The sequence below is a fragment of the Zingiber officinale genome, chromosome 5A (assembly GCF_018446385.1).
Source record: "Zingiber officinale cultivar Zhangliang chromosome 5A, Zo_v1.1, whole genome shotgun sequence".
Classification (NCBI taxonomy): domain Eukaryota; kingdom Viridiplantae; phylum Streptophyta; class Magnoliopsida; order Zingiberales; family Zingiberaceae; genus Zingiber; species Zingiber officinale.
The window spans coordinates 93,895,368-93,916,052 of record NC_055994.1 but is presented as its reverse complement, the minus strand read 5'-3'; the positions used below and the strand labels follow the sequence as shown (position 1 = coordinate 93,916,052).

Genomic DNA, 20,685 nt, shown 5'->3' with positions numbered 1-20,685 from the left:
AAATTAATAAACCAAACACACAAAACTCTAAAACAAAAACCAAAATCCAAATAGCAAATATCAACCGGATCCATTGTAATAGTCATATCACGATAGATAGCTTATGAGCTTAGGAAGCACTAATGTTATTGTCACACAAGGAAAAACTGATGGCTGGTTATCTCCATGATACACAGGCAAACAAATTAACGTACAAAGCAAGAATCTTCATCACAATGAATTTTGAATGTATAGAACAATCCCTAATGTCAGCATAGCTCTGCAATGACATACAACAACAACAACAAAAAAAACACACAGGGAGAGCCGAGCAGCTAAACAGCAGGAAGGTCCGAATAGCAGAAAATCGAGTCGATTTGGACAAAAATCAGCTAAGGAAATACCTGATTCAGGGCAGATTTAGGGCAGGAGAGAGTTTCCCGCCGAGCGCCAAGAGATTTAGGGCACGGAGCCGGAGAGAAAATGCGACGGCAAGAGGCGGAGCGCCGAGAGCGGAGAGCGGAGGGAAAGAGTGACGACAAGGAGGCGGAGAGAAAATGCTAGGGCAGGAGGGCCGAGAGCAGCGAGCGAAGGGAAAGAGCGACGGCAGGGAGCGGGGAGAGGAGAAAACCAATTAGGACAGGAGGGGAGAGAAAGCACGAGCCGGGGCGAGAAAAGAAACGAGCAGGGCGTGAAAAAAAAATCAAAGAACGAGGGGAGAGAGAAAAAAAAAACAAATGTTGACTTTGACCCGTCACTATCCACACAGGACGCCACATCGTTCCTGGTGCAAATTCGAGATGCAATTTCGAACTGCATATCATTTCTCTTTTCATCATCTGGACAATTGGGGAGTCTGGGAAACCACGTGACATGCGGCTCGGCTGCCCGAAACTGTGTCAGAATGAAAAAGGAAAAGGATGGCTTCGGTCACGTGACGAGACGGGGTTATGGATTGCAACTGCGTTCTATGTAAATATTCTAATTTTACCTGTTAAAAAAAAATCAAAATAGCCTTTTTAATGGAGCTCAATATTTTCTTAAAATGCTAAAAATGTTTTTTTATTCTTAAAAATCTCAACCATCTCCAACACCACATCGACAACACCATTGGACGTGGAAATGGGATGTTTGTCCCTTCCCCTACTCCATTAACTATATATATTTTTGAGCTTCATTAACTTATTAATTCTAGTTTTATTGGATCAAGAGGGGACATCTTTTGAACACATGCCACTGTTGTCCCATATGATGTTTTAGACGTCAACTCCTAACAACCAAAAAACCACTCAAAATGAGATGTTCAGAGAAGATTTGAGAGGTTTTCATTTCACTACTCGAGTATGCAATCTTGTATTTTACAACGAGGAGAAGAGAGTCAATCAATTCACTGCATGCAACCAACAAAATGCACACAGTCCTGCACCTAACTTATAAGGTTCATCTAACAAAACAAAATTTCTTAAAAACTCATAGCGATCGATTGATCGACCGACCGATACCGAATCAGTTATGAGACGGTGTGTGTGTCCTCGGTCCCGCGTAATCCAAATCGAACCTCGGTTGCTCCTTCAGCGCTCGAACCTTAGACCGGCTCCCCTTCGCAGTGCTCCTTGAAGCATTGCCAGCCTTTTCATCAGCCACCTCGACTTGAGTTCGACCAGCTTTGGCCATGACCACCGGATTCTGAAAGATTTAATCATGATATATAAGTAGAGATTATTGAAAGAAGAATTAATATCGCATGCACTGTGCACCAACCCTGTGCCAATTGTTTAGCTCCTGTGCGTGAACTGTCGTCAGGGAGCGAGCGTGGCACGGAGGAAGAAGAGAAAGAGTGGCAAGGAGAGTGAAGAATAGTAGAGCAACAGAAGAAGACATGGCTTTGCGGTTGGCGGTTAAGAGAAGCAAAGTCAAGTGTTGCATGGTGAATATATAGGAGTAGGAGGCGAGTGTGGAAATCGAAGGTATTAAAAATGGAGGGAGGCAAATGATCGAGCAGGTGGTGGGCATGAAAACAGTGAACGAGGCTGGCTGAGTCTGCTAGCCCGCACGCGAGTGCGGGGGCCCGCCAACCGCGTCGCCTGCGGGGACGCCGGTGGTGTCGAGAAAGGCGCGCGCTGGCGGGCGCCACGTGGGCGGGGAGGGGTTGTGGGAGACGACGGCGCCGGTTACCGAGACGGGAGGAGCTAGGGGGGCGTGGGATCGGGGGCGAGTTGAGTCGAGACGAGTTGACTCGGTCGCTGCGCGTGTCGGGTAAAGTGCGCGCAGGGCAGCGAGAGACGCGGCGCGGAGGTCGCGTCGGCTCCGTCGTCTCCACGGACACATGTTTTGAGATGGGAGAAGCATGTTGTTTTCGCTTAACGCTACTATTTGTCATTAAATACTCTTAATTGTACTTCAAATTATATTGTGTATTTTTGCTTTTAAATATATTTAATTAGGTAATATAAACTGGTACTGCACATTTATTTCTGCAGTTATTATAACATTATTATTCGTGGAAATTAATACCAGCTAAAGGGGGACGGATCTTCTGGACCCATTTTCCCTGGTCCGCCCCTGGACCACACAGCTGCTATAAAACCTCACTCACGTGACAAACATGTGCACGCGCCCGCGCCCAAAATCCCCAAAAGCCCTAGCCTCTCGAACTCTCCTCCCTCCACCGTCGCCTGTAGCCTCCCTCCCTCCGACGTTGTGTCCCTCCAGCAGCCCCCCTCCCTCCGACGTTGCCAACCTCCAAAGGCCTCCTTCCAGCGCTGCCTCCGCAGCGGGAGAGGGAGACGTCGCTAGGAAGGTGCAGGAAGATGGACAGGAAGAAGTGGAGATGCTCAAGAGAAGTTGTGGTAGGCCAAAAGTATTGCGAGCGTCATATTCACCGAGGCCGAAACCGTTCAAGAAAGCATGTGGAAGCCCCCACACCATCTTCCATCTCAGTGTTGAAAACTAGTCTTTCCACACCTTCAGTGTTGCTGGCTCAAGAGAACCATCTCAACCTGCCTAGACCTTTTGCCACACCGAATACACATTCTCTGGACCGGAGGTAACACTTGAAACTTCACTAGAATTTTTTCATGGCATACCGGCGGTGAATCGCAAAGGTAAGGTCCTGGATTGTCTTAACCTAAAGGTTTTTTAGTGGCTAGAAAGATCTTTGTATTTGGTTGTACTTTATTTTCACCTGATGAGGGAGCAAACACTTACATGATATTTGTATTAGGCTTGAAAAACTGGTACACTTAAATGGCTGAAGTATTGTGATTGATGAATCATTGCCATCAAGTCATATTTGTCACAATTATAGTTTAAAATCTCGTTTTGTGCTTGATGGCATGGTCAAAACATACTGTTCTACTATATATTAATTGTCATAAACAATCTTTCCTCTCAGTGTTGCCTACTTCAATACATGTTAAGAAGAATATGAATTCAAGTTTTTTTGTTTAGTTTGTTTCTCTAAAATTGATTATTTAATTTGTTGTAGTCTTTTTTTTTTTTATAAATAAAAGTAAAATAGCTAAGTAGAAGAAGATTATTGGAGTAAAAGTATTAGGAGTAAAAATTATATAAATTTATTTTGTCATTCATTGAAGTAAACAACTCATCTAAATTCATCTTGGTATATTTTAATGTCTGCTGTTATGTGTCGACATAATATGGTGTGGATTGAAAATTTAGCATGGAACAGTCCTTTAAACATTGGTCCCAACTATCTAGGTTGGCAAAGATACTGATTGTGATGGTATAGATAACTATTTAATAAATGTGATGTTTTTATTCTATGATCTTTACTTTTCATCCTAAAAGGCAAATGTTACTTTTACTGATCAATCTGTTTTTTTTGGATCTACAAGAGACTCATCGTATGCTGATTAATCTGTTTGTTGTTTTGAATTGTTTTCATTTCTTGAACATCTTTTGTTGGCATATGCTTGTGTACATTCACTAACTTGTGCTCTTTTGAGTTGTATGCAGCCTGGCTATGAGCGGCTTTGCTGCCTCTGATGCATACAAACACGTGATCACAATTTCACAACGACATGCGTTTGCAGGGTTCCAAAACACCTAAGGGAAGAAAAAGTGTTAGAATGCGTCCACTGTGGTTGCAGGGGCTGTGCAAGTGGAGACTAAAACTTGAGGGGGAAAAAGTGAGAGAATTTGCCCATTATGGTTGTAGCGACCTTTGTTTAATTACTCATCTCGTGTCAAGTAATCTGATGTTAACATGGTCTGAATTATGGATTCCACTTGTGTAAGCTTAAACTAAGTGTGCAACTACATGTTAAAACAGTTTATTCCCATTCTAGGGATACCTAAGATTGTATGTTTGATGAAATCTAGCTTCGTTCCATCCGATCAACATAAGAAAATTTATAAACAGGGTTTCCAGTTCCCACTATTCTTGATGTTACTGGTGGCCTTCTACAGTTTGATGTAGTTGTTTCTTCTTGCCTTTACTTATCAATTCCTTGACTCTCGATAGCATGTACAGTTTTTTTGTTTTGTTTACGTTGGTACATTAACTCAAAAATTAATAATATTATGTGCTTTGTTTTTGTGGTTTTACTTTAAATTGATATCGAGATATGGAATAAACATGTAAATTTGAGCTCGATAGCTAGTAATGTAAGCTAAATTACTTGCTAAAGTTGGCACCTTGTTATAGTTTTGAAGGAACATGGGAGATTAGCACTTTTTATGATCTAGAAAACTAAGGATATGCTAACAGAAGATTCAAAACTGGGAATCGAATATTTTCAAGGACATGCCAACAGGAGATTCAAAACTGAGACTCGATCTTTAAATACAAAAAAAAAAATCTGATGATTAAATTGGGCTGAAATTTGATTTTTGAATGTACATGTCTTCTAAATTTACCTAAGAAGCATGGCATCAGTAGGGTAATTTAACAGTCAGAAAAAGCATTTTTTCCTTTCGTCGAGGCAGAAATCACTTGAGATATTCGTGATAACCAACTTCCAGACTGATAACAACTCAGAAACCAACTTTAATGAGTCACAAACAAGAATACTTCATAGAGAATGGCATGTTCCAATGAATAGACAAGCTATCAAATCATGAAGTGCATAACCATAGATTAAGCAAACTAAAACGACTAATAGAATCTTCTCAATGGCTAATGTTAATGATCTCATATATCGACCCATTTGTCTTGGCGAGTGAAGGGAGGTTGAAAAACAAAGTGTCTCAGCTAAACCAACTGTAACGATACACACATATGAGAATACTTAAAGAATAAATGGCATATGTTACAATGAATACAAATAGGATAAGTTACCAAATCATGAAATGTATAGCCATAGAGTTAGCAAATTAAGGCAACTAAGAGAAGCTTCTCAGGAGCTAATGATATTGATCTCGTATATCGATCCATTAGGTTTGTGCAGAACACTAATTGGCGAGTGAGTTGAGGTTGAGGAACGAAGTGCTTCAGCTAGTGGACCACCCATAGTTGCTGCTCCATGGCTAACCCATCTAGATCCCTTGTTACTAGGTTGGGCTAACTGTTGTACTTCAAGGCCATTGTTGTTATTTTCTCTTGGTTGCTCAGGATTTCCAGTGGACAGTTTTAGTGAAAAATCCGATGAATGATTCCCAGGGACTGAAATAGAGAGGTGAGTAGTTGAAGCAGGATGGATGGCGTAGTTGATGCTGTCATCGTTCTCTCACTGAGGCTTTGGTCATTTGTCCAAGAACCTCTGGAGCACATAGCCTTCAGGTTTATTGTCTGGAAGATCGTCGAGGTAGAAGTTTGGGCAATTGCCTTGAAGATTCTTTTCAACAGTTTGTATGCCTGATTGTCTGCAAGCAATTGAAGGGAAATTTTTGTATTTGCAAAAGAGTATAATGGCATACAAAGATGAGTATTGTGTTATCTAAAGATCTAACATGCTGACCAGAGAATGTGTATTCGGTGTGGTAAAAGGTCTAGGCAGGTTGAGATGGTTCTCTTGAGCCAGCAACACTGAAGGTGTGGAAAGGCCAGTTTTCAACACTGAGATGGAAGATGGTGTGGGGGCTTCCACATGCTTTCTTGAACGGTTCGGCCTCGGTGAACATGACGCTCGCAATACTTTTGGCCTACCACAACTTCTCTTGAGCATCTCCACTGCTTCCCGTCCATCTTCCTGCACCTTCCTAGCGACGTCTCCCTCTCCCGCTGCGGAGGCAGCGCTGGAAGGAGGCATTTGGAGGTCGGCAACGTCGGAGGGAGGGGAGAGGGGGCTGCTGGAGGGACACAACGTCGGAGGGAGGGAGGCTGCAGGCGACGGTGGAGGGAGGAGAGTTCGAGAGGCTAGGGCTTTTGGGGATTTTGGGCGTGGGCGCGTGCACATGTTTGTCACGTGAGTGAGGTTTTATAGCAGTTGTGTGGTCCAGGGCGGACCAGGGAAAATGGGTCCAGAAGATCCGTCCCCAGCTAAAGAAGTTGAAGACGAACGAATTAAAGTTGATGTCTCTTCAAGAGGTTCCATTGGGCTCACATCGCCCTGTCCGCCAAAACTCTAATCCTAACTCAGCTCCTTCTCCGTAGGTGCTTCAAAAGATTCTAATTGTTACCGTCCCGTGGACTAATTGGTCAATGATAATAACTGTATATAAAAAAGGGATTCCTGACGAATTGTGAAATTCAATTTGGGGATTTACAGCTGATAAATAAACAATGAGCTAAATGGTTAAATGAAGACAAATGGACCACGACTCAAGCCTAGATATAATATCATATACCTCCGCCCTTATGTGAGAGTAGATCGACTTATATCCATTAACTTGAGTCTATTAACCTAATGATTCATCAGTCTCAATTTTCATATGCAATGTGATTATTATTCTCAATGTAAATCTCTCTCCCTCCATTGCAACCAGTATAGTAATCTCCTCCAAGATCTATAATCCATAATATATTGTCTCGGGTTACTGTGCAATAGTAAGAGTACAGTCTCTTATATAATCATAGTTTGATTTCCAATTACGGTATATTTGTTGAGATTTTCCCTCCAAATGAGACTTGCACTAAGGGATGTTGAAGTTCCGAACCATCGGCCGTAAGTACTTTCCGATTTACCCTTGAGACTAGATCAATCACCCCAGACTCAACATTACCCAGTCTGATTAATTATTTTTTTATTTTTTATTTTATAATTGATAATCTATTGCCCCCAATGCAAGGGCTGAGTCACGTCTTTGAGGTCCAATGGCTATGAGAAGGAGCTGTAGTCTAGATTTATAGCCAAAGAAAGGCAAAATGTTAGAGAAAGAGGAAAGCAGATGAAGGCATCGATGTCAACGATCATGCACACAACCTGGGTAAATCAATCGTTCTAGCTCTACCATTGCCCTAGAGCATGGTGTGTTAGTAAGAGGTAATGATACGGGTTTGATAATGCAATCTTCCAAAAGTTATAACTTTTAATTAGGGATTCGGAATCAGACTTTATCGATGGTCACACATGCAAAATTTAAATCTCTCTCCCTCCCTCGAATGCAACCGGTACAACAACCTCCACCAAGATCTACAATCCATAATCAATTGCCCCTGGGGGCTACGGTGCATATTGTGCCCAAAGGATGTCCGCATATCTCCATAATGACATAATATTATCCACTTTGGGCCTAAATCCTTATGATTTTGCTCTTGGACTCTACCCAAAAGGCCTCATACCAATGGAAATATCCTACATCATTTTTAACCCCATGATATTTTCCAAATCTTTTTAATGTGAGACATTAATTGAATCCCAACAATTCTCCCCTCAAACGAAGAACCACCATTACTCTCATAGTTTAGGGCTCAGCTCCCCGTGAGCAACTAGTCACTCTTGACTTGCTTCGGGCCTCCCCGCGAGCATTCAATTATCCTGATCTGCTCCGGACCTCCCCGTGAGCATCTAGTCATCCTGATCTGCTTCGGACCTTCATTGCTAGCATCCGGTCACCCTAACCCGCTCAGGATCTTCCCCGTAAGCATCCGGTCACTCATAACCAGCTCCAGGCCTACCCTCAATTTCGTTCAAGGTCACCCCACATTACATCTGGTCTGGATCATGACTCTGATACCATTTATTGTGTCCAAAGGATGTCCACATATCTTCATAATGGTATGATATTGTCCATTTTAGGCTTAGACCCTCATGACTTTACTCTTGGACTCTCCCCAAAAGGCCTCATGCCAATAGAGATATCCTATATCCTTTTAACCCCATGATTTTTTTTAAATCTTCCCAATGCGAGACTTTAATTGAATCCCAACAATGCAACTAAGGGATGTTGGACTTCTAAGCCATCCGCAGTAAGTGTTTCCCGATTTACCCTAGTGACCGGTGGAAAATTTCCTTTAAGGCCGGGCCGACCACCTCAGACTTGACGTTACCAGTCTGGTTAATCATTTTTTATTTTTTTATTTTACAATCCATAATCTATTGCCCCCAAAGCAAGGACGGAGCCACATCTTAGGTTACTCAGGCTTTAGCCCGGGGGGCCAATGGCTTTGAGAAGGAGCTGTAGTTTAGATTTATAGCCAAAGAAAGGAAAAAATGTTAGAGAAAGAGGAAGGCAGATGAAGGCATCGATGTCAGCGATCGTGTCCCACGGCCTAGGTAGATCAATCATTCTGGTTGCACCATTGCCCTAGAGCATGGTGTGTTGGAAAGAGGTAGTGATGCAAATTTGACAGTACAATCTTATCGAAGTCATAACTTTTAACTCATAATTCGAAATCATACTTTATCAATTGTCACACGTGCAAAATTTAAAAATTTACATTTATTACAGGGTACCTGTAACGACCAAGTTTTGGGCCCAAAATTCATAGTTTAGACCCTCAATCAAACCTCCGAACATATTTTTACTATTTTTGATAATGCCCATTTTTATAGTATTTCAGATACTTTTGATACTTCAGGTATATATGGCTTAGGATTTATCTATGATAATATTCTATTTTATTAATTAGGATTTCTATTAAGAAATTTATTTTAGTAAGATTTTTTTTTTCTTTCTATTAAATATAATAATTGAGGTCCATATGAGGATTTTTTTTCCTTTCTTGATGTGGTTTATATAAGTGTCATGTTTTATATTTTGAAGGTAGTTTTGAATAATCTTATTTTAGGCTAAACCGTTATTTTCCTATTTCATGATATTCTTTTTCGAATCATCAGGTTTAGAAGATTGCTTTTTGGTATTCATGCGCGAATCAACGGATTCGATAGTTGATTTCAATTTTCGCACATAAATCAACAAAATTGATAGCTATCTACTGCATCAAATAGAGTGCATTCCCAAAGAACCATAGTTCAATTATCATGCGTGACATACCCATGATAATTGAACAACTAATGATGTTGAGCGATTAGTTGATTTGATATTCATACACAAATTAATGAAATTGATAGTTATCTGATGCATCAGGTAAAGTGCATTCCCAAAGAATCAAGGTTCAATTCTCATGTAGGTATCCATGATAATTGAACTACTAATGATGTTGAGTCATCATACTTTCTAGGTTTATTTGGCGGGTAAAATATGAGGTTAGACCGTCCATTTTAGGATTAATCAGCTTGTAAGAACTGAATATTTGATTTAAAAAAATACAATCCATATTATACCATCTCTGTCTATGGTTTCACTTTGGCAAATTTAATATAATTTGTCCTACATAAATATTGTCAAAGATATCATTCATCCCATCCCAAGTAATCTAATATCATCGATCCCATAGTGAAATACAATTAAGTTAATCAAGATATATAGCGGCCTTATAAGTGGAAGGAAATACTCCATGATGATAAAATTATGTCACCTGAATACCAATTACGATGTGCCCGAGGTATAAATTATAATTCCAGAGATTTAATAACCCGTCAAGATTTTGAAATAAGATTCTCTTATTTAGACACATCATAAGAGCAAGTTTTATCATCAATCAATATGCATGACCATTATATAATGGTATTATGGTGTTTGATACGCTGAATTCTTAGCCTTTTCGTCTTTTTCCTAGATGAGAATTACAATCCATTATCATCAAATTCTCTTAAACTAACTAATAAATTTCTGAATTGAAGCAACTAGTCTACTGAATCCATTACAATCCATTATCATCAAATTATCTTAAGCTAACAATCCATTATCCTTTTCGTCTTTTGCTACTGAATTTCTGAATTGAAGCAACTAGTCTACTGAATCTTCGACTTTTGAATTAGCTACTGAAACTATAAATTTGGAGTATGGTCGATTCTACGGAAAAGAAGGGGAGTCTTGACACAACGGTAAAATTATTAGCATGTGATAAAAAAATCACGGGTTCAAATCCTGAAAACCGTTTATTGCAAAAAAAAATAAGATAAGACTGCGTACAATAAATTCTTCCCCAGGATCTACATTACGAAAACTTTGTGCAGCGGACTGTTTTTTTTTTTTTTTTTTAATCGATTCCACGGAAAATCCATAGTTATTCAAAATCAAAAATAGAACTGAGCCCTTTTTGGTAAAAATCTATAGGGATACATTGTGATATATAGCAATTATGCAGGGCTTCTTTTGGTAAAGTATCCCGATATTTTAAGCAACTCATTAAAAATTTCCATTATTTTATTCATTGAAATCCCACTTTTTGTGCCGTTTCACTTTTGGGGCGAGCATGGGGCCGAGATCCAACGGCGGGCGTCGCCCTATCGGGACGGACTCTCTCGACGTGTCGCGAATCCCTTTATTTTTTAAACTCGCGCTGCGCCTCCAGATCTCGTTGCGTTCTCTGGCTCTTTCCACTTGCGGCGAACCGGAGAGAGAGAGAGAGAGAGAGAGAGAGAGAGAGAGAGAGGAGGGAGGAGAGGCGGAGAGCAATCGACGAGGAAGGAATCGCGAAGCGGGATCGGAGTGATTGTAGGAGGAAGGGAATCGAATCCGGAAGCAGTAGCGTCTTCTTCTCGGGATTCCTCGCCTATCATTTTCTCTGTTCTTTCCGCCGGAATCGTCCTACTGAATCCAGTAGTGTGTTTTCCGATCGATCGACTCGTTCTTTCGCGTAGGAGTGGCGGATCGATCTTCTCGCATTCTCAAGGATGGCTTCTGTGTACCCGGGTCTCGTCGATGCGGTCCAGGTAAATTGAATCGGGGGCATCGAGTGCGTTTTGGGGATAAAAGGGGCGACAAAGTGTCTCTTCCCTACTTTGGCTCTTTTTTTTTTTTTTTTCCGTCGGCCTTTTTGTTTACCTTGTTTTTTTATTGATATAGGTTGGTGCGTATTTCTTGAAGAACTACTATCCGATACTTCAACAGAAGCCGGAACTAGTTCACCAGTTCTACACCGAATTGAGCTCCATGGTACGATTCGATGGGACTGACACAGAATCGGCGAACGGGATGATGGTAATGTTAGCGAATCTAAGTTATTTTCCCCTCTTTTTTTTTTTTTTGATGAATTTCCTTCCCTATATTTTATAGTGTATCTAACATCTTGAAATATTAACAAACCATTATAAAGGAACAACCAGATATCGAGAGTAAGCAAAGTCGGCAATCTAGTGTTATGACTCAGTGCCCTTGGAATGATGAAAAAAAAACCTTCCTATTAAAAACAAAGCGTATTATCTTGATACGACTAAAAACTGTGATTTTGTGCAAAGTATCATCACACTTATACAATTGTACAGAAGCATGTACAAGATAACGAGGTCTTGTAACCTATCATACCGGATGTTTTTAAGATCAAAATGATTTTTTGTGAGTGTGTGTGTGGCTCGCATACAATTTCGCATCATTTTTTTTCTCGCTTTCACTATTTTGTATGCTTTTGAGAGAAATGGCACCTGCAGACCTGCTGATGTATTATCGTTATTTTCATTAAGTTAATAAATACATTTTTTATACCTGTTTAATAAATACTTTTTTATATACCTGAGCAATGGACTGAGTTTCTGTTTGTATTGGACTACCATGTCACAGTATTGCCAATAGCCATGCATGGAGTTCGATGATGGGATAAATTCATGTAGCCTGTGCTAAGTACTTGAACCTATTGGCTTCTTGTAATGATAGTTTTAGCTTTCTTTTATGAAAACTGAAAAGTAGTTTCCCTTCTTAACTCTTAAGTGACATTATCTGTCCCATGAAAACTATCACAAGCTTTTCATGTATTTGGGATTTTAAAATTTAATTAATGATCTTTGCCTGGGCAATATTCCTTATCTGTTTGTTGAGCTTTAAGTATATGTATGTTGCTTCATTTATTTTTCTTATCAAGTGTGTTAAATCAGCAAGGTATTGAAATTGCACTGCTAAGAGCATTGTGCTAACATTTTGCAGCAAATTCATCGTCTTGTCATGTGCCTGAACTTTAAGGGGATAGAGATTAAGTCAGCCCATTCCTTGGAGTCCTGGAATGGTGGAGTTTTGGTGATGGTTTCTGGTTATGTGCAATTGGAAGACTATAGCTTTAGGAGGAAATTTGTTCAAACTTTTTTTCTTGCTCCACAAGAGGAAGGATATTTTGTTCTCAATGACATTTTTCACTTCCTTGAGGAGGAGCACATTCATCAGCACCCTGCAGCCCTGATGCCTCTAGGTGACTTTGAGACTAATTTGAACGTGTCAAGTCCTGCAGCTGATACAGGTAAATTTCAGTTTGGAAAATGGCAGAAATATTTTTTTTTTCCTTCAATGATGCTATTTATAGCAAAGATTGAATCTGTACTCTGCTTGGAACTCAAATTCTTTTGCATGCATGTTTTTGTCTTTCATGGAGCCTGTTGGAAAAAGAATATTAAACATTCGTTGATGAAAAACCTTATGATATCAACAATCTACTTGATGTATCATTATCACAATATGAACAATCACAGACTACATTGACAATGTGGTATGCCCACATTTCATCAATGTTATCATGATTGAGATTGTGTTAACTGATTAGTGTACATACTTTTCAGGGTTAGATAAACTTTGAAAACTGTTAGTATACTACATTCTGTGGAATGTAAGACTGTTTATTCGACTATGTAATATTTTTTTTTTTTCAATGTCTATTTTGAGTATTAAAAGGAGAGTGCTACTTACATTTTCACAAATTGTTCAATGCAAGTGGCACATAACTTTGAAGTTCTTTAATGTTTGAAAATGTTAGTACATGCTTTCTTTAGCAAATCTTTTATTCGTTCTTCAATATATTTTAATGGTAAGGTTTACACACATGCATCTTCTAGTTCTTTTGATCATCTTTTTTAACTAGTTGAAATTGCACTTCTATTTTTGTTGGAATTCCTGAATATATGATATTCTTTTCTAAATTTGGTAATCTTGATTAGTTGGCTACTGTATCAAGTGGTGTACAATTAAAAGTAAACAACTTGAAGTTTTATTTGTTTAATAATAGCATGCCATTAAATTATTACAGGATCTTTTTTTTTAATCGAATTTGATATCTTAAAATTTTGATTTTTCTCTATAGGAGCTTAGTTCATTAACAATATTGGGGAATCATTGAAAAGATTAATAATTTTGTTTTTAAGTGCCCTTGTTTTCTGTATGTAGGCATAACATTTTCATTTCAAATGCCTTAGTTAGGTCTTAATTCCTATTTAGGTTAAAATAGAAAAATATCCCTTAAAAAGCATGAAGTTGTTAGAATTGGACCTGAGATTCTATTTGTATTGATTTGATGCCTTCAGTCTATTTTGATAGGCAGAGGGAGATCTAGGAAAGCCTAGTTAGAAACAATAGAATGGAGTAGCTACATATGCACTTGTAATATAACCTACACACAGTAAAGGTAGATGACTAGTAGGAGAGATTGAGATGATGCATCTACCATTTTGATATAGGTGGTTAGTAGATTTAACAGCTACATTGTTGGAGTTATTTCCCTCTACAAGTTTGTGTAAGAACTCTCTATAAACTCAAAGATCTATTATTAATTATTTTCCTTCTTCATATGTTTCTAAGCTAAAATTAAGAATCACAAAGTTGTGGGGATGGACTAAAATTTTAAAATGAATTTTAATTGACAAATGAACCAATGAGTGTGGTCCTCCTATACTTTCTGCATCTTTTTTTTTCATCTGGAAAGCACTTTTGTTAAATGGTCAGTTATGATATCCTTTTTAGGTTACAAAGATTACTTCTATGCTTGTCTATTTAATGATTTCTTTCTAGTGTCAGTCCCTGATTACATGCCGGGAGAAGCTCAGGCTCAGGACTTAGCGCCTCCAGTTCATGTGGAAGAAAAGGACACAGTGGAGAATTATAACATTGTTGAAGCACCACAGCAACTTTCAGTTTCTGATGAAAGATTAGACGAACCTCTTCAAGATACTGCTTCATATCCAGTCGCTTTGGAGATCACAAGAGAGCCATCACCTCCTGCTGCTCCTGAAGAGCCTGTTGGAGAGCCAACTAAGCACACATATGCCTCTATTGTATGCTGAATTATTCCCTTCTCGTATCTTTTTTTGCATGGAATTCCATAGGTAGCTGATGTTATTTGTGTTTCAGCTTGCAAAAGGCCAATCTGGTTTACCCATGCACCATCCAACGACTATTGCCAAAGCCTCTCAAGTTGGTTCAGACCGTGCTCATTCCTCGCATCAAATTCCCCAGCAATCACAGCTGGCTATTAATCCTGAGAAACCCAACTCTGAGTCAATTGAGGAGGCTTTACTAGTTGAAGATGAAGGTTTTCCTTTCATTTCTTTTGTGTTTTTCTTTTTGACAATTGCATCCCTCAATATTTTACTTTGCAAATAAAAAATTCAGTTTTCTGATTTTTAACCAAAATACATCCAACATTATGAAACGATCTAGCAACTGCCATGCAGTGATTACTTGATATCGACTCCTTTTTTTTACTATCTGTTATGGGTCTATTTTTACCTTTTTTGATGATATGTTTCCATCTCAGGTGATACAAAATCTGTCTATGTTGGAAATCTTCCTTCGTCCATTTCAATTTCAGACCTTGAACAAGCCTTCAAGCACTTTGGTAAACTAAGACCAGAAGGTGTTTCTATCAGAAGCCGCAAGGTAAGATTGCGCTGAAAGCTTGTCGTACTGTTTGATTTCTATATTTTGGGTTACTTACTTTACATACACGTAAAATTTCAGGAATCTGATGTTTTTTATGCTTTCATTGAATATGAAGATGCCATCGGTGTACAAAATGCACTTAAGGTTTGTAATCTTCCTCTAGTTTGAATTTAATTTACTTTGAGAACGTCATCTTCGTTTAGTATGAATTTGATTTGCTGTAAGAAACGATAATCGAAATATTGACTGAACAGTGAACGCTCCTTTCCTTTATGGGTAATTTACAAAATGCTCCCAATGTTTAATAATTTTTTCTAAATGCTTCCAGATTTAATTAATATCAAAACTGCCCCCTGAAACTTTGTTGCTTGTCTGTAACTTCTTCATCTTTCATTATTGTGTATTCAGCTAGGTTTAGCATAGATAATTTTCAGCCATCTTTATTTGAAGACCGTCTCCAAAACTCTTGTTTGACTTCTCATTTGCAGGCATCTCCAGTACAGATAAATGGGAGGTTGATTCATGTCGAGGGGAGAAGACCTAATAGCGGTGTTTCACGTGGAAGTAAGTCACTGTCCCTCCATTAAATTGTTTGACAAGATCCTCTCTTAATCGTTCGCTAAAAGCTTTACTCGCTTCCCTTCTTTTACGTCAGAAAGAGGCAGAGGCAGAGGTTACCCCTCAGAGCCCTCGCGAGGGCGATTTGGTGGCCGGATTTTCGGGCAAGGTAGCAGCAGGCAAGACGGCAACGAGAGGGACTATACAAGTCGGTCCAGAGGAAATAGCAATCCCCAACGAGTTCAAGACAGGGGTTACTAGCTGCTCCAGTCTTAGCTTCTTTAGGCTCCCATGACATGGGAAATATTGCTTTGTATCCTGGTATATTTCTCCTCTTCAGCAATTCCAAGTATATTATTTGTATGCTACTTATCTGGAGTGTAATTAATGATTCCTATTTCGTGAGATGACATTTTCGATTATATTGCATGTAGAAGATCCTTTTGCTCTTTTCTCCCCGATTTAGTTTTGTTGCTCAATCAGCAAGAAATGAGGCAACATTGGAGGAAAAAAAAGAAGTTAACTCATCACTTTAACAGCCTCACACACTCTAAATCACGGAGGACATTTATTCTAGTACGGTAGTTTTTTTAGCATGGAGGTTAGTCAACGAAGTAGCATTTTATACTCTTTAATAATTGATCCAAGACTATTGGAGCAACTGTCAGTATCAAGTACTTGGGGCATATATTTTAATAGGTATGAATATTCTGAAAATTAGCCTCTGATTATATATAAATTGTGTATCGGATTTATTCTGTGGACGAACTAAGAAAATATCGTTTACTTTCAAGATTAGTCGTCTTAGTTTAGTTGCTCAATCAATCAACCAGAAATTAGGAAATATCATCCTCAAGATATAGTATACAGGTATAGTGATAAAATACTTAGAGGAATAAATTCTGGAGATCATTGGATCGTTCTCATAAAAATTTTCCACTAATCACTAAGAAATCAAACAACATCGTCTACATAAGTGTGGTGGTAGTGACTTATTATAAAAATTAATTCCAATTCCAATAGATGACAAAAGGTGATAATATTCATCTAGATGCTTCTTATAGTCCATACTCAAATTATATGAAGTAAGATAAATCACAAATTACTATTAATCTGAGTAGTGATCAGTGCATGAGTAAGGACAGGAACCTAATTACTAACCTTGAGCCTTAGATCTTATAGTGATAGCATCTCATATACTAGCCAACCGCTTGTCCTAGATGACAATTCCAATTCTAATAGGAATGAATATTCTAGAGGTGAACAAGTATACATAAATTGTATTTCGTATTTATTTGATCGACGAATCGTGAAAGATTATCTATGTTCAAGATTAATGGGATGAAACTACACCTGAATTATTATTATTATTATTTTTATAAATAAATATCTATTTTTTTAACTCGATTAATTTGACAATCACAACCACACTTTCTACACTTAATCACGCTAGGTAAATACTGGCTGGAATTGACAACATACTAAAATTAATCACGCTAGATAAGTACCCTGGCTGGAAATTGACGACTTATGTTGATGTCAGTGTTGTCTTATTGGTGCCACTATCACCGAGGGCGGAGCTAGGTCTTATGTTATCCAACGACGTTGAGCAGTTGCAGCTCGTCGAATTTACGATCAAATAAAGAAATAACGTAAGAGGAAAACAGAAGGCAGCCCAGATGACGGCGTGGGCGATCGTGGCCCACAGCCCCAGATTTACCAGGGTAGATCTGCCGTTCTGAACTCCGTCAAAGTGAAAGCTACAAAGAACGCACGACGGCGGCGGAAGCACAAGAGGAAGGACCCATGGCCCGATTTCACCTCCTCCACTTCCAGACTCTTCCCGATCGTTACCGACTGCAACCTTCGCCGCTAACCTCTTCGACCTCATCTACAACAGACGACAAGGGCTGTGCCAATCAAACCGTCGCCAGTGGCTCCGCCGCACTCACCGCTCTCTCCTGCGCCCTCACCTCCCAAGCCGTCTCCTCCAAGTTCTACCACACCACCGCCTCCTCCGCTGACGGTGGGCCGTCCTTCCTCGGTCTATTCAAGTGCCACGGTGACCTCTCTGCCTCCGATTGTTTCTCCCCGGCTGCTACGCCCTTTACCATGTATACCGTATCCAGCTTCCCCCACGACCCCGTCACCCAATTGCTCTACAAAACCATCGGATCCAGGAGCAGTGCAAGTGGCGGCAGCAACTTGGAGGCCAGGCCTTCGACCAGCTCTAGGGCGGCGTGGCGGGCAGGGGTTCTACGCCACCAGCTACGTATCCGTCTACACTCTGGTACAGTGCGAGGGCAACCTTTCCGCCAGTGACTGCAGGCGGTGGAGCTGCCTCCAGCCAGGTCTACATCAACAAACGCTACATCAATTTCTATGCCAACGGCATCAGGCGCCGTTGGAGGTAACAAATTGCCATCATAACTATATGGGTGGTCTTGGCCTCCAGGTCAAACAGGGAAAAGACAGTGACCATAGTGGTAAGAGCAACTGCAGCTGCAGGCTTCTTGATTATCTGCTTCTTGTTCACCAGGAGTGTCATGAAAAAGATGATGATTGAGCCTAACAGGTAATAAATGTAAAGCCATTTCTTGCTCATTTTTTTTTAGTATAATTGCTCTGTTTATATTAGGGTAAATTTTGGTGATATATGATATTCATTTCCTATAGATCTTGGTTTCTAAACATATATAAGAAATACCCATTTTAGTTGAAGATGATAAAACATCGTTTCATTCAAAAATTTCAGAATACTAGGGCACACTTCAAGATGATTAAGAATAAAGTTCTGGAAGACCTCACATGACGCGACAAGCTAAAAAGAAACAATTTAAACTGATCAGTTAATCACCCAGCAAATATTCTCCACTCACTTAGACAGCTGCAGCAACAGTCTTCTTCCTTGGTGCTGCTTCAGTACCTGAAAGTAGAGCACATGAGAAACAATCAGGCTACTAGATAACTTCTAAGAACAATTTTATTCGATCATTGGATATACATTTAGCATGTTATGAGATGAAACCAGAAATAGGAATTACCTTCTCTAAAGTTGTTCTTGAACCGGCGCGGCACATGGCGAAGATATCTCATCCTTCCAGTCCCTGTAGTCTTTCTTCTAATTGCCTTCACACTCCAATTATCTGTTGCAAGAACATAAAGGTAACTCACAAAGTGGCATTGGCACTGGACTGACAATATAATGCAAGCAAGCCAGGAAAACTAAAAATGATATCCAACATGAATGAATAAAATGTTGCTCTAGCAGTTAAAGCGACATCTATTTCATTCAGAGATGAAAAAGATAGAGAAGATTGTCCACAAATTTAAAACATAACATCCAGGCATGTAAAAAGTATAGAATAGTTTACACTAATGGTCATTTCCAGATTGATAAAACATACTACAATTCAATACTGTCAGACAGGCTAAAAAATAAGGAAAAAAATAGTGGGCAAGGATTAAAGAGGCAATAGGCAATAGAATAGATGTAACAGAAAAGAAAAAATAAAATTACACTTGTTTGAATTTATTGTAATCAGTAAAAAAATCAAAAAATTATTAAGGATAGCAAAATACCAAAGCAACAAGTTTGAAAATGTTAAGGAAAAAAATAGTAGGCAGGGATTAAAGAGGTAATAGGCGATAAAATAGATGATGTAAAAGAAAAGCAAAAAAAGAAAATTAACACTTGATAGGATAGAAAAATACCAAAGCAACAAATTTGAAAATGTTGTCGCATATTTACTAAATATTAGTGGTGCACTTTTAAGTTTTCTATATTCTTATTTGTAAAAGTGATTTTCATGATCTTATGTTTTTAATCCGTTCACAATTAAAATGAACACCCTGTTCTTATTCATTGTTTAAAAGCAAACTCAAAAGTTAATACAAAAATTGTAGAATTGATAAATACTGACCACCCGAGTCGGACAGTCATTCGCAAAGGCCAATCATCCAATCTTTCCCAGTAAATTGTTACATTTCACAAACATTGATGAAATTCATATACATAGAAAAAATCTCCTAGAAATGGGTTATGCACAACCAGAAAACAGATGAACAAGATTGAACTTTGGACAATTTCAGGGTTGGTGGACAATTCAGAAATCAGTTTAAATTTGGTCGAATTAGGTTGAATTTGGAAAACTCAGCTATTCTAGCTTACTTGAATATCATTTACTTTGTTTTCCATCTAAATATGAGAATCATGCACACCATTCTTCTACATGGCAAGAAAAGGGACTCTTTTTGTTCTCACTACGATTCCTTCTTCCATCCTCCCAATTTCTCTCTTCCCCGAACAGGAACTTCCGCAAAACAATCCATTACCCTCATGCATTCCAGTACTAGAATCCAAGCAAATTCAGCGAAATGAAGAAAAATGTAACTTACACTTGCGGATTCGTGCAGCAGGGTAGCCGCATGAACCGCACCGGCTCTTCTGGAGGTGGAAGCTCCTCCGGCCGCACCTGACGCAAAGAGTGTGGGTCTTGTTCCTCCGCTTTCCAAAGCTTCCCGTTCCCTTCCCCTGCCGGAAAAAGAAGCCGAAGAAGAAGGCAAACGAGAGAATTAGACATAGAAACGAGGAAAATCGAAACCAAAACAGACCCAAGGCGAGAATTTGAACAGGGATCGAAGTAAATTACCATCGCGCAGATGCGTCGACCTCCTACACGATCGTCCCACTCTTTGACGGAGCGACGACGGCGGTAGAGATGGAAACCCTACTCGATGGATTCCCTTTTATAGCACGTCATTGGGCCGACATCTGACTAAACAGAAGTAGGCTCATCAGTTGGGCCTGTAACAATTTTGCTCTCGGCCCTATATCAACTTTTGTCTTTCCTCCTTTGTAAGAATTCTCAAATAACAGCTTAGCTTAATTCCATTAATTATATAAAAAAATTATAATACCCTCCCATTCATCTCGAAAATTATCAATTCAATCCCCATAGAAATTGACAGAAGCATAAATAAAATCTTGATGGGCGGCCCAATATTATAAATGTTTTGAACTCCCCAAATTTAAATGGAGAGCAAGTCTCATTTTTTTTTTGGTACCATCTCACTATCGTACGAGAGTCATTCCGTTAGTTATCA

At 39.2% G+C, this 20,685-nt stretch overlaps 4 protein-coding genes across 5 annotated transcripts; 2 read left to right on the top strand and 2 right to left on the bottom strand.

Moving 5' to 3' along the window:
* Nucleotides 1-1,307: 1,307 nt before the first annotated feature.
* LOC121983030 lies at nt 1,308-2,314 on the bottom strand. Its single transcript, XM_042536016.1, has 2 exons — nt 1,741-2,314; nt 1,308-1,665 (listed from the first exon to the last, which is right to left on the bottom strand). Exons 1-2 carry the CDS (start codon nt 1,990-1,992, stop codon nt 1,486-1,488), a joined length of 432 nt encoding a protein of 143 aa, XP_042391950.1. The 5' UTR covers nt 1,993-2,314; the 3' UTR covers nt 1,308-1,485.
* Nucleotides 2,315-10,745: 8,431 nt separating this feature from the next.
* On the top strand, nt 10,746-16,001 carry LOC121981028 (nuclear transport factor 2-like). 2 transcript variants are annotated; one of them, XM_042533356.1, is made up of 9 exons: nt 10,746-11,102; nt 11,236-11,370; nt 12,307-12,613; nt 14,158-14,414; nt 14,491-14,671; nt 14,897-15,018; nt 15,100-15,165; nt 15,510-15,585; nt 15,677-16,001. In XM_042533356.1, the coding sequence occupies exons 1-9, from the start codon at nt 11,064-11,066 to the stop codon at nt 15,838-15,840; spliced, it is 1,347 nt and encodes a 448-aa protein (XP_042389290.1). In that variant the 5' UTR covers nt 10,746-11,063; the 3' UTR covers nt 15,841-16,001. The 2 variants fall into 2 exon arrangements, with proteins under 2 accessions (XP_042389290.1, XP_042389289.1); XM_042533355.1 differs by having other exon boundaries at nt 14,152-14,414.
* A 1,116-nt stretch (nt 16,002-17,117) lies between these two features.
* Nucleotides 17,118-18,208, top strand: LOC121981029 (plasmodesmata-located protein 3-like). Its single transcript, XM_042533357.1, has 2 exons — nt 17,118-17,930; nt 18,035-18,208. Exon 1 carries the CDS (start codon nt 17,386-17,388, stop codon nt 17,899-17,901), a length of 516 nt encoding a protein of 171 aa, XP_042389291.1. The 5' UTR covers nt 17,118-17,385; the 3' UTR covers nt 17,902-17,930; nt 18,035-18,208.
* Nucleotides 18,209-18,274: 66 nt separating this feature from the next.
* LOC121981030 (60S ribosomal protein L37-3-like) lies at nt 18,275-20,359 on the bottom strand. Its single transcript, XM_042533358.1, has 4 exons — nt 20,232-20,359; nt 19,978-20,113; nt 18,624-18,725; nt 18,275-18,505 (listed from the first exon to the last, which is right to left on the bottom strand). The coding sequence occupies exons 1-4, from the start codon at nt 20,232-20,234 to the stop codon at nt 18,459-18,461; spliced, it is 288 nt and encodes a 95-aa protein (XP_042389292.1). The 5' UTR covers nt 20,235-20,359; the 3' UTR covers nt 18,275-18,458.
* Nucleotides 20,360-20,685: the final 326 nt, after the last annotated feature.